This window comes from Rhipicephalus microplus, chromosome 3 (assembly GCF_043290135.1).
Source record: "Rhipicephalus microplus isolate Deutch F79 chromosome 3, USDA_Rmic, whole genome shotgun sequence".
NCBI classification, from domain to species: domain Eukaryota; kingdom Metazoa; phylum Arthropoda; class Arachnida; order Ixodida; family Ixodidae; genus Rhipicephalus; species Rhipicephalus microplus.
This window is the reverse complement of record NC_134702.1, coordinates 287,584,833-287,599,081: the sequence shown is the minus strand read 5'-3', so window position 1 is coordinate 287,599,081 and position 14,249 is coordinate 287,584,833. Positions and strand designations below refer to the sequence as shown.

The 14,249-nt window shown below is 43.4% G+C and overlaps 1 protein-coding gene across 1 annotated transcript in view; it reads right to left on the bottom strand.

Annotated features, from left to right (window-relative positions):
* The window catches only part of LOC119167497 (agrin), a 480,279-nt gene that overhangs the window by 185,205 nt on the left and 280,825 nt on the right, over nt 1-14,249 (bottom strand). The window contains exon 3 of the mRNA XM_037418989.2: nt 10,697-10,928. Coding sequence (XP_037274886.1) covers nt 10,697-10,928 — 232 coding nt within the window. The remainder of the gene's footprint in view (nt 1-10,696; nt 10,929-14,249) is intronic.

Genomic DNA, 14,249 nt, shown 5'->3' with positions numbered 1-14,249 from the left:
TTTTACATCATATTAAAATACTGGAATGAAGCACGTTTGCGTAGAATTATGAGTGGTTTTCGCCAACGCATCCGCCATTTTATTTCCCTTAATTCCGCAGTGTCTGGGAACCCACTGAAATGCCACTCGATGATTCGACTTCGTAGCTTCTGAGAGCTCTTTTAGTATAGCGTATACTATTCGTACATCAATGTGTTTTGAAGTGCAATTTTCCACACATGCCAGTGCTGCCAGAGAATGTAATTACCACCCAATTTCTTGGTGTCATTGACAGTTTAATAAAGCTTACGGCTAGCAAAATCGCTACGAGCTCCGACGTTGTTGAATAGGAGAGGTGGCTCCACCGACATGCATATTCTTCGCACAATGCCGGAATTACGAATGCGGATGTCGCTGTCTGTTTGGTGACGGAGCCGTCAGTGTACACGTGAGTGTATTCTTGGTACCTGTCAAACAGATGATGTGATGCCAACTGCTGTGCTGCAACGATTGGCACTTCATGTTTGCTGCGTAGTCCTTCTACTGACGTTTCAATAGTTAGTAGCTCAAGCAGCCATGGTGGGTAGCTTTGGTTCAGTGGCCAATGTGTCAACACAGGAAGCCGGGAAAAGTACTGTTGGTACACATGGTGTATTTGCAATCCAGCACGGTTCAAGATGTTGGATATGAGCGGATGGGAAGGGTGTTGCGTGATTCTTCGTGGGCTTCTATCTCCACAGCCGATTACAGAATTACTTGGTAAAATATGTTACAGCTGGTGCTAGTCACTGCTTCATTTAAACAGCTTCTCCAGGTGGGAGTGATCGCTGCTTAAGGAACAGCAAAAACAGTGTGTTAAGCTTGCGTGGCACCACCTTCTTTTTGAAAGTGTATTTTGGGACATGGAAATACTTTAGTTCTTGGTTGTGGCTCGCGTAATAACCTTCAAATAGAGATTGACTGTACACTTTAAACATTCCTGGCTAACAGCCTTGACTGATCAGAGTGGACAGTGCTGTCTGTAGCCTCTTATTACACTCAAGAAGGCTGTCAGTCGGCCTGCTCATTAACAACTACAAATTATCCTTCGTCATAACAGCAAAGTTCCCCACACACTCTGGATAGACTTTTAGTCTGGCTGATGAACCACTGGCCTGCTTGTTAAACTCCTCACCAGATACTGTATTCCCTACCACATCAACGAGAGACGTCTAAAGTTAACCAGGTCTTGGAAACTGTCTGTTGATGGAAGATGTCGTAAATGTGACACTCTAAGTCCAAAGCCTCTAACTTCATTACAACCTAACTGTCCTCTTGTCTCCTTACATTGTCAGGATGCATCCTCTTTCTCCAGGGGCATTTGCATTTACATACAAATGCCTCGGAAGGGATACCCTATGGGCACATACCATCCTCATTGTCTTACTGGTGAAGACATGCTCACGTCATTATATTGTGCCAGTCTAAACAAATGCTCAGTCTAGACAGGCACATTCCAGAAATGAAAGTCAACCGAATTTCATTACAATTGTTTCAGGCGTTCAGTGAGTGAAATTCTTTTGGAGCGATGATTAGCAGTGTTAAAAACATTGACCGCAGAATTTGATTGGAAAGCAATACTACAAGAAAGTCTATTTTCTGCTGGCAACAGCAGCGTACACCACGTGTGACAAGGCGGCAGCATTAAGTCACACTGAACTTAATAAAACGAAAAAGTACAGTGCATCATCAATGCATGTGCTTGTACGAAACAAAGTTCACACTCAGTTTGTTTCAAACCAAGTGGACGCATCCATGATGCACTGTTCCTTGAGTGCACACTGAGTTGAGTATGTCCTGCAAAAATATTTTACAAGCTGAGTTTCCCGTGGCAACATCTTCCTTGCATATTCCTGAGGTATATGCAAAAAGAATTGGCAAGGTTGGCACTAGCAAACAAGTGCTGGCAAATATAAAAATTAAAAACGAAAGCAGATGACAATTACTGGCATACTTTATAATATTTCATTCGCATAGCAGGGTGGTTTTCTCCTTACAGTGAAAATGCAGCCTACATAATGTGGTACCAAAGCATACGTAGCCACCAGCACAGTTTTTTGAAGGAATCATTATGAGTTACAGTAAGCACATGGGCCGTAACACTAGAATTTGAGAACTACAGTGACTTCAGCAGATATTATCACTAGCATGCGAGCACCCATAATAAACTAAATAGTTTTGTCCTACTGTAGAAATGCAATGTAAGATTTCACTTTGCGAAAGTTGTTGGTCAACATTACTTGTGTTGGTCGCACACAAAAGCAAACCGTTTCGCATGAATTCACATCTTTTTTTGCTCCTCAGGAAACATGAAAGACGCTTCTATTCTTATCATTATAAGAATATCCACACCGCAAGCATGCAAAAGAGATTCTTTATTTTGGGCCAATGAATACTCGCATTTAAACCTGTCACGTGTGTTGCCAGAATTTATTTAGTTTGAAATGCTTTGATTTTGTCACTTTTACTGAAAAAACATGAAAGAAAAGCAGCATGACTCATTTGAAACACATGGTCCCTTTGGAGGGTAGGACATAATGCACGATTCTGAAGGAACACTAGCTTGTTAATGTTTGTGAAATAATAAATTGCTTTGTGTAACATGGGACAACAAAGTAATGCAAATAAGTTCTGTGGAAACCTGGAAGGGAGCAGAATGGTTCAGAAAAGAAAACTAGACAACCACCCATTTGTGGCACGAGGCCACAAGTAAATCTGTACAGATTTCTCACAAGCAAAAGCTAGTTGCCGAAAAATGTATCCTGGTCCGGGGATCGAACCTGAGACCAACGCCTTTCCGGGGCGGTCGCTCTACCAATGCGACAACAAAATGACAGGTAGCAGAAAACAAAGGCATACAGGGGTGGCGCAAGGATTTCTTCACTATGGGGGGACACCCGTAATACGCGAGTTCCGTCAAGGGTCAGGGACGCTGAGAACTTCTGTGCTGTGTTTCACTATGTTTGCCTTTGTGGTGGTAGGGAGGGGGGGGGGGAACAGGTGGAAATTTTCAGGGTGCTCCAGCCTCCCACGACCTCCCCCCACTGCAGGCACTGCCCCTAGAGGTGTGCTTACTGAATGGCAGGCAACTGTTTGCCATTAGTAATCCCATCAGCAATTTTATGGAAGCCAGATTTCCATGCAAAAATGTCACTGCTCGACAATTGTTAAAGTTGAACTCACCATGTACGTGGCAACATATGCTGTTTACACTTGCAGTGAACCACTTCATTGTTTTAAACCAATAACTCGTATAGTAATTGGCAGTGTGGTTGCAGACACACTTCCAAAAACATAATTTCAGTTATGTGTTCAGTTGTAGTATCGCTGGTTCGGTATGATGTCCTACATTTCGAAATTTTGCTCTAAATTGGCAACATATAATTTTTGGCTTGTGTTCATGCCGGTTTTGATAGAACTGATTTGGATTGATTCTTACCAAAAAGTACTCTTTGGGTACAGTTTTTTTTATTGGGGTTTGATGTGACACCATGGTGCTACTACAAATAATGAACAAGCAAATATGCTGCGAAGAAGGCATCGTATAGACATGCATGCCGACTAGTATAAGCATGACGTGCACAGTGCCATCCTCGACGACCCACTTAAGGTTGCTTTCAGTGCAATAAGTTACAATTCCCATGATTTCTCAGGCTTAGTGCTTAAAAGCTCCTGTTTGGACTTAGCTCAGACTTCATTTTGAGGAAATCAGGAGTGGGAAGGGGGGGGGGGGGGGGCAATATAATCACTATGTACATACAAATGTGAGCATACATGATCTCGCACATTCAAACTGAATCATTTTTTAAGTGTTTTAAACATATCTTTTACCTTGTTTGTGGTCTGTAGCATAGGCAATATGAGAAGGAAAAAAGCATTACTTGTGATGTGTGGATTTGCATTGAGTATATGAATGCACGATCAATTGACCTTTAGCTTTGGCTTGGCTGTTGTGGCTTTATAATAACCCAGAGTCTTGAATTGTTTTTATAGTGCTGATGGGACTGCTTCCCTTATGCTTGTTCATATTAATAGCTTACTGTGAAACATGCTCACAGTATCACATTTGCATGCAACGTATTCTGCACTGTTATAAAAGGGTGCCCGAGAACTGTAAATCTGTACTACAACCCAAGAACAACGTGACATGTTTTCCTGTGTACCCTATGCTATATCCTGTGCAAGCTGCTAATAAACTACCTTGTGTAATGCACCTGTTATCATCTTTCATTAGAGGATGCAAAAGTAATTAAGACAAAATTAATGAATTTATTGCTTATACCTTGCAGCAGTTTACAACTAGTACGATAGCACATGTGGCTCAATGTTCTATCCAATGTCATTAGCTGCAAGCTTCCATCTCATTGTCCATTTAAGCAGCTTTCTAGAAGAAATGCAAGTGTGCTATAAGGTAAACCTTTTTTTCTCTGACACCACTGAACCCATTTTAAGTTTTAATCAGTGTGTTATCTTGGTTTAGTTTAGAATAAAAAGCAGGTACTAAGATGCTGTGCATGTCATTTCATTTTATATTCTTTAGCCATTGCTGACCTTTTGACGCTTTATCACAGTGCTATACATTTTAAAATAAAATTTAGTGGCAGATAGTCAGCCACCAGGACCTTGTTTTGTAGGTTTTGGTGCCCCATCTGCACTTGTAATGCATGAATGCATTACATGCACTTAATAAATGCATGAATGAAATTGGGCCCTATGCATCACCACTGTGAGAAGAAGAAATACCACAGGTAGATTTTTATCTACTGCTATTTGTTCTCCAGTGGTGACATTCAAAAGCAATAATTAAAATCAATATTGAACTTGTATAAAGATGCTTCGATTGTCTGGTTCAAGACAAGGAAAGAGAGCAAGATATAAATTTACTGCAAATCAAAACAGACCTTTTTTTTCAGTAACCTCGTTTTTCTGAAGCAAAATGGTCTAATGAAACAACAGCTACAGATAGAGTATTTCACAGATTACAAAAGTAATAACACTGCAAGTAATCATCTTCTTGGAGTGTTCATGAGTATGTTGAGCCATTCCTGTTCTGCTCTATGGCATGGCAACAGATTGTCACAGAGAGACAAAATGTCACATCAGACTGACTCAAGAATGGCATGCGATTTGCTGTTGATGCTTCAGTATTACAAGAGCAATATGAAAGAGACTCATGTTATCAGCAGAAAACACTTCAACTTATCAGCAGAAAACAATTAGTGATCTACCCACTACATATACATTATTACCACAGGTGACAGAACGAAACGGCTCGATGGGCTAGTACAGCATGACTGATATTTTATTTTAGGATGATACAACAAAAACATTAGCATGCCAATGTCCCATGTCAACTCCACACGTCACATCTTGTTCACCCTGTATTCAGTGAAAAGAGGCTGTGCATACACATCTTATGCTTAGTAGGGCAAGGCATACAACGTTGAGGCAGCCCAGTGGCAAAGCCAGTGGTTGGCACACCAGGCTCACACGCTCCTCCCTTTTTCGAATATTTTTGCCCCGTAGTATACAGAATGCAAAATGACGCTCGATCACATCCACGAACCGGGCCCCACTTAAGATCATAGTGGCGCCCCTCCTCCAATTCCATGCACACACAAAATAAAATCTGCCTACACACCTGTGGCAGCCCACACACCTTCTGGTGCTCACTTCAGTGTTGTCAATCGTTGCCATGACCTTGTGTACGCATAATATAAAGGCACACATTACATGCACATTTAGAATAGAAGGACATGCGTACAAAAAAATAAAGTGCTGAAGCTCAAGCACTTTCACACCAGTCCGAATTCAGGATAATGTGGCAAATTTCGCAAAATAGTCTATACTGGTTAACTTGGCAGCCAAAAAAGAAGACGTCACAAATTGTATCACAAGTTGCCCCAAGGGCAGCTAGTTAAAGCCAAGGCCATACCTTGTGCCAATAGAATGGTCTTGCACAGCATATTACACTACGTTGTGACTGCTCTTGTTTATGTAGCCAGAGTTAAAGCGAACAGAAGTGTTCTTGTCTCTTCAGAAGCCTTACACATTTCAACACATTTACATTTTCAGCAAGGTTTTTTTTGCAAGAACCTTAAAATTCACAAATTTCAGAAGTGACAAATTATTTGAATTTACTGATACAGTTATGCCCCAAAATGACTGATAGCCACAAATGTGTCTCAGAAGGAGACGTTGTGCACAGCTCAACTGATCATAGAGGGAATGCCTTAGATGCCGCCCATGTTTTACCTAATATTGTGAAATGAAAATCTGGTTATGACAGCATGTTAGTCCATGTAACATTGAGGCTGTGTAGGGGTATGTAATGAACCATATTGCCAATGGGAAAAGATGATAAGGTGAGCAACAGAAATGTAGAAGTGAATGAGTTGTACCAAATAAACTGTGAAACCTTCAGATGAGTTAAAATAATAGCGATGTTTCTGGTGTCGTTTTTTACGTACACCAACAAAAATGCAGACGTGTGTTTTCAACAGCAACAAGGTGTCTTGAATAAAAAGTAAGCACACATTACGCTTATATTTATACATATATATATATATTGTGCTGTTCTAAAAAATAAACAAATAAACCTTGTATATATATATATATATATATATATATATATATATATATATGGAAAGAAGTGTATACTTAAGGGCTCGTTTTTCTGTGTTTTACACAATAATAATGAGATCTAACAGACAATAATGCAAAGAAAAGTTAGGGGAAGACGTTAGACCGAATTGTAATGTAAATATGAAGAAAAGTGGGTGAAACGATAACTTGCCGTGGGCAGGATCCGAACCTGCGACCTTCGAATGACGCGTTCGATGCTCTACCACTAAGCTACCACGACAGCTACCCCCCAGCCACTTTATCGGGTTTTTATGTGAATTGAACGTGAGAGTGTCAGTCAGTGCCACCAGTAGCGCTGGCGGCGAGTGTAGCACACTCTTTTGAGCCTATTTGGCGTCACGTAGCACGTGAACTTATTACGAGTTGGCAGCTCACCAATAGTCCCTCGTATACAACCTAAAGGCGCTAAGTCTGTCAGTACGAGACCCTTGTTGATGAATTAAGGAAAGAAGTGTATACTTAAGGGCTCGTTTTTCTGTGTTTTACACAACATTAATGAGATCTAACAGACAATAATGCCAAGGAAAGTATACGGGAAGACATTAGACCGAATGGTAATGTAAATATGAAGAAAAGTAGGTGAAAAGATAACATGCCGTGGGCAGGATGCGAACCTGCAACCTTCGAATGACGCGTTCGATGCTCTACTACTGAGCTACCACGACAGCTTTCCCCCCCCCCCCCCCCCCAGCCACTTTATTTGGTTTATATGTGAATTAAACGTGGGAGTTTCAGTCAGTGCCACCAGTAGCCATGGCGGCGAGTGTTGCACACTCTTTTGAGCCTATTTGGGGTCACGTAGCACGTGAACATATTACGAGTTGGCAGCTGACCAATAGTCCTTCGTATACAACCTAAAGGCGCTAAGTCTGCCAGTACGAGACCCTCGTTAATTAATTAAGGAAAGAAGTGCATACTTAAGGGCTCGTTTTTCTGTGTTTTACACAACAATAATGAGATGTAACAGACAATAATGCCAAGGAAAGTATAGGGGAAGACATTAGACCAAATTGTAATGTGAATATGAAGAAAAGTGGGTGAAAAGATAACATGCCGTGGGCAGGATGCGAACCTGCAACCGTCGAATGACGCGTTCGATGCTATACCACTGAGCTACCACGGCAACTATCCCCCAAGCCACTTTATTGGGTTTATATGTGAATTAAACGTGGGAGTGTCAGTCAGTGCCACCAGTAGCCATGGCGGCGAGTGTATACACTCTTCTTATTCTCTATATTTGAAGGTCGCCGGTTTGGATCCTGGCCACAGCAAGTTATCTTTTCACCCACTTTTCTTCATATTTACATTACAATTCGGTCTAATGTCTTCCCCTATACTTTCCTTGACATTATTGTCTGTTAGATCTCATTAATGTTGTGTGAAACACAGAAAAACGAGCCCTTAAGTATACACTTCTTTGCTTAAATTATTAACGAGGGTCTAGTACTGGCAGACTTTAGGTTGTATACGAAGGACTATTTGTCAGCTGCCAACTCGTAATAAGTTCACGTGCTACATGACGCCAAATAGGCTCAAAAGAGTGTGCAACACTCGCCGCCATGGTGGTGGCACTGACTGACACTCCCACGTTTAATTCACATATAAACCAAATAAAGTGGCTGGGGGGATAGCTGTCATGGTAGCTCAGTAGTAGAGCATCGAAGGCGTCATTCGAAGGTCGCAGGTTCGCATCCTGCCCACGGCATGGTATCTTTTCACCCACTTTTCTTCATATTTACATTACAATTCGGTCTAATGTCTTCCCCTATACTTTCCTTGGTATTATTGTCTGTTAGATCTCATTGATATTGTATATGTATATACATATATATATATATATATATATATATATATATATATATATATATTGTGCGGTTCCAGGAAATAAATCTTGTTGTAAGTCAATGCCGCTGTCTGTCTCCTTCTTTTCTTGTCCCTCGTTATTGGCGCTGTTCTTTATGTGAATCATGCCGTACCAACTCGCCCAAGCAACCACGTTAGCGTCTGTCATAATCATATGGTGGTTTTGGGACGTTAAACCCCACATATCATCGTTATCAATTATTTCTATCATGTTCACATGTAACAAGAGCAACTATGCTTCAACGATTTCCTGTGGAAATTAAACTGCGATACGCATAAAATAGGTTTCTAATGCAGTAACTATTCTCCTTATTGAGGGGGTAATATTCATTACTGTGGGTCTCCGACGTGTCAAAACCACGATTTCATCTCGGTGGACGCCGTAGTTGAGGGCTTTTAAGTTTGACAATCCGGGGCTGTTTAGTATGCACCTGCATCTAAACACCTCGCAATTCCTTGCATTTCTTCCCCAGGGAAACATTTGTATGGTGAAACAGAATGCTGTCTAAAGTTTTTTCAATTACTTTTCTTTGTATCTTGGAATACCGTGAACAGACAAAAATACTAGTGCAAAATTTAACTTTAAGCACTCCCCTATCAACCTGTGTTGGCGACTATCGCACCCTGCACAAGGTATTTTCGTGTTAATGAATCTTTAAATTTAGTAAACCTTCCTTTTTTAATTTAAAATAACAAATTTTCTTCGTGCATTGAGTGTTAGTCACATTGTCTGGTACGAAAATGCGCTCTTCGTTGAAGACCAAATATGATGGCGTGCCATTCTACATGCCAATGTATTGCGTATTCCTCCCACAATCATGCATGAGTATGTGGAATTATTTCTTCCAGAGAGTGATTCATCTAACATTAATTTGCTAGTATGATAACTGTCATAAATCTTATTGGAATTTTACGTGCCCAAAGCATGACATGATTCATGGCGAATTTCACTGGTAGATCCGGAGTGGCCGCCGAAATCTTGGAGCGAGCACTCGGAGTGTGCCAAACGAGATCGTCGAGTGGAACACGTGACTGCCTCGCGTGAGGTCTCTCCGGAAGCTTTTTTACGCATACCTCAATAAACCGGTATCGGAAATGATTTTCTTTTCTACTCTCGACGTTTCAATGACAACTGTGTCGCAACTTCAAAGCAAGCATTTCGACCACGGAGTCTCGCGGAAAGCAGGGCTACCGCTTCCAAATTGTAGGAATGTAAACAAGAGCACAGGGTTACTAGACCGCCTAAAAAAAAACGCTGAGGGCAACCCAGCTGCCCGGCTGTACCAGAAATGACGGCAACGCATTATCGGAGTTCTGGCAAAATCTGTCTCTGCAAGACAGAGCACGCGGAACGCTCCATCGCGGAGTGCATTGCTCTGAATCTACCCCGGAAACGCGGATTGTCAGTTTTGGAACAAGAAAAGTTGCTCCTGCTCGACGAGTGGAATCCGCCATAAGAGACGCGAAGTGGAGGGCTCCGCAAATTTTGGCCATGTGGTGTTCTTCAAGGTGCACAGCATTCGCACATCACGCAGCATTTATACAATTTTGCCTGAATGAAATTGTGACGGAATGAACAAAACGCTGTGACGCAATCTTCTTTAGAGACCAGTGAAACGTCTGTCCCTTGCCAACGTCGCCGTTGCAGTTTTCTTGAAACGCTTTTTGGTCACATATTTGGGTTGAACTGTTTTATGGAAGCTTGCGTCAGCGTTTTGAGATAACCCCTGCCTTACAGCACTTTTCCCTCATTCAGTATTTCACGAACGATAAACTCATCTTGCTCTGGCACGATAAAGGAGTGTAAACAAATTTTATTATTAGTTACCGCATTTGCTTTAATGAACGCGGGTCAGATACATAGCTTCCCCCATCCTGCGAGTTTTCTAAAAAAAAGTCCGCTTGCGATCTTTCTAACTGCATAGCGAGAGAAACGAAAAACACCCTGGCTGTTGCGTCAATTCTGAGAAAGAACATGCCCTTGATAGAAAGCGAGGTCAGAAAACAAACGAATCATTCAAAATTAAGACTTCCCTAGGCAGGAATCAATATTTACAAAGGAGGAGAGTGTTCCTGTGAGGTGCATGCTCAAACTAAACGTCACAATATTTCAAGGCCAAAAGGCAACATTGGAAGATATGGGTGCCACACAAGGCAGCCATGCGCGTACCTTTTACGGCGGCTTGCAGCCTGTCCAGGTTGGGCAGCGTGACACGCAACGGGGATGACAGCAGCTTAGTGCGTCCCTCGGAGGCACCGCCCTTCAGCAGAAAGAGGCGCGTGTCGCCCTTCGTGAGCCTTGTGCCGCACAGGGCGTCGTTGTCCAGACCTTCCACCAGCAGAACAGAGCCTCCCAACTCTCGGGGACCACCTTTCAGAAGACGATGCACTCGCACGCTGACCTGAAACAGGTGACTTGTTCATGCTCAAAAAAATAAAAGATGCAGCGGAGTGCTCATACGAACATAAACTGAAAAGCTTTACACATGCAGGGTTTTCTGCTAAGTTTTAACCGGCGATGACCACATTGGTCTCATCAATCTGCCTGCTGAGTAAATGAAGCTGACGGCCACGTGCAACGGCACTTTCAGTGGCCTGCTGCGCCCCCATCGCAGTTTTAACGCGATAGCATTAGAGAGCTCGTGTTGCAGAAATCCCGCTGTCGGTGTCGGCCCCATTGGTTGTGAGCGAAAAATCGCCTGTGCATTTGTGACCGAAAAGTCAAGTTACCAATATCGCCATTGGAGGCCGCAACTTGTCGACGCGTGAGCGCGCGATCACGCTGAAAAAGTCGCGCATTCGAAAAAAAACGCACTCAAGGTCACAAGGCGCGGTAGTTTCTTGGCCCCTGCCACCTCTACCTGCTTACCTTCTAGCGCTTTCATCGGAACGAGAGAAGAGATAATACAATTGCAGCATGCGACAAACCTTTGCAACATACACTCGCACTGTTCACATTCATAAAATTTTTTCGGCGTTCAATTCGTGACGCAACCAGCTCCTCTGGTGAATTCATTCCATGGTTACTTGAAAAATTGTTTTCGGGCCCCTTTAACGCATTTCGTCGACAGGTGTCACACCGAGAACGAGCCCATTCGGCGATTTGAAACTACGTCGAAAAGGCCGGGAGCAGCCATCGCCACTAAAGACACACAGTAAATTTCAAGCAGCTATAAATAAGGATAACAATGTTTATCCAGCGAAAAACATAGCATGCCTTTCCAGAGGCGTTCATCCAGCGAATACCAAACGCTAGATAATGTGCTGCTATCTGTGAGAATATGGCCTCCCTGATGGCGAGCACGCGGCGTGTATCTTGGAGGCCACGCGAGTCTTGCTCTAGATCAAAAACCTCTATGTACCACTCGCGCGCGCGCGCTGGTATGATCGACTGTGTGCATGTGTTTATACGTGCGTGGGTGTGTATATATTACAACATATTAATCAGTATGCACTTAAAAGTTGAAGGGAGCACGAGGGGCTGGATTTCGCTATCGCGTTCAACTCTTAAAGGCAAAGCTTAAGGGTCCCCCAATTTTTTTCCGATACGGATACCAGCAAGTGCCTAGGATATCCAGCTGCCATCAAACGGGCTATCTGCCCTTTAAAACTTTCCTGCATTGAATGATGGCCTTACTTCGTGAGTGCGTTGTGCAAACAATCACCAACAATACCACACTTGATCAGCTTGTTGTGTGCCGAGGCACAAGGCAACAAAGGTGCTTTTTTTGTAAGGGGGCTCGAATTTCCACATATATGGCTACTTGGAAACGAAAGCCTCAGGTCCAAGAACCTCAAGAATCCATTTTTGGGGATTTTGTGGGTCAGAGTGGGTGGCATTAGGCAATCTTTGAAGAGCGTCAAAGCCTCCTGAAGGGAAGATTCGTAAGGCAAATCATCACCAGTGGTTACCAATCAGCCCGTGGTTACCTTTCTTTGCGCTTCAGCTGTTTAAGACGTGGTCATCAGAATGCACCGATATTCACCACACTTCGATGCCTTCTAGCTTCACCTAAAGTACTGCGACATTTTCATCCTCTCGCCTCGACTGAACTGCACACGGACGCTAGCGGTGTTGGTCTTGGCGCCGTGCTTGCACAGCGTAGACCTGTATTTCACGAGTACGTCTCTTACGCCAGCCCTGCGTTCGCCAAAGAAAGCTGAAACCAACTACTCCGTGAAGGAAAAGGAATGCTTAGCCATCATATGGGCCATAGACAAGTTTCGACTCTATCTTTACGGACGTCCATTTAGCGTGGTTACAGACCACTACGCATTATGCTGACGTTCCTCCTTAAAGGACCTATCCGGCCGACGTGCCCGGTGGACACTACGTCTGCAGGAGTACGACATTCGCGTCGTTTACCGGTATGGACGCAAACAGTCTGATGCTGATGCTCTGTCCCGGTCACCTATTTCGTCTGACGATTCCTCCCTGTCTACATCGCTCTATGACGTGCCCTCACTCTCTGACACTGAAATGCGTATGGAGCAGAAGAAAGGCCCCGGGTCGCTTCTGTAATAGATTCGTTGTGTCGGCCTCCATCACACCCCATCTCTTGAGAACTGCGGCGGCAAATCCATTACTTTAGTATTCGAGATTGCTCTATTATCGAAATTACTTTTCCGAAGGGCACAGAGGGCTCTCGGTTATTCCCTGACATCTTCGGTCAGATATGTGCGCATTTTTTCATGCTCATCTACACTGTGGACATGCCAGAATACTGAAAACTTATACACGCCTGCGCTTCCGCTACTATTGGAGTAAAATGTACCGCTTTGTCTACGCTACATTCACTCCTGTCTCGCTTGTCAACGGCACAAAGATACTCTTCCTCGTTCTCCTGCACCTCTGCAGCCTCTACCTTGTTCTGCCAGACCATTTGAACGCGTAGGCGTTAATCTTTATGGACCGCTGCCCATCAGTTCTGCTCGAAACCGTTATGTAATCGTCGCAATTGATCATTTGACGCGCTACGCAGAAACTTCACCTCTGCAATTGGTTTCGGCTAGGGACGTCGGTTCCTTTATTTTACACCACCCCGTTTTGCGTCTTGGCGCACCAAGCGAGCTACTCAGGTCCGAGGGTGAGTATTTCTCTCCTTAGCCGTCCAATTGCTTCTAAAGGAATTCCGCATCATTCACCGCACCACCACTGCATACCACCCTCAAACTAATGGCCTGACAGAACGGTTTAGTCGAACACTGGGTGACATGTTGGCATTGTACGTCGATTCTGCTCAATCAAACTGGAATGGCGTTTTCAGCTTCGTGACGTTCGCGCACAATACTGCGACTCAGACTACCATGAGATTTTCCCCATACTTTCTACCTTATGGATGCGAGCCCTCCTGCATGCTCGAAATCATTCTTCCGTACCATCGCGACGCAACTGAGTCGACACTCCCATCGCAAAAGCCAGTGGCACTGGCCCAACGCCATACCTGCTTACTGGACCAGTGTGGCGCTGACACTGGGATATTATCACGCTGCACACTGGGACACCCAATACCAGCCTAAATCTGGCTTTTAAATTGCTTTAAAAAACTTTGTTCATGCGCACATCGTAAATAAGGCTGAAACACGCATGTTGTGAAAAACAAAAAAGAAAAAAATACAAAAAATGCGTCAGCCAAACTTACTATCTCAATACACCACACATCCTGAGCCTGCCACGCTACCCACTACACCACACCTGAAAGAGGTGAGGGGATGTATTTTTC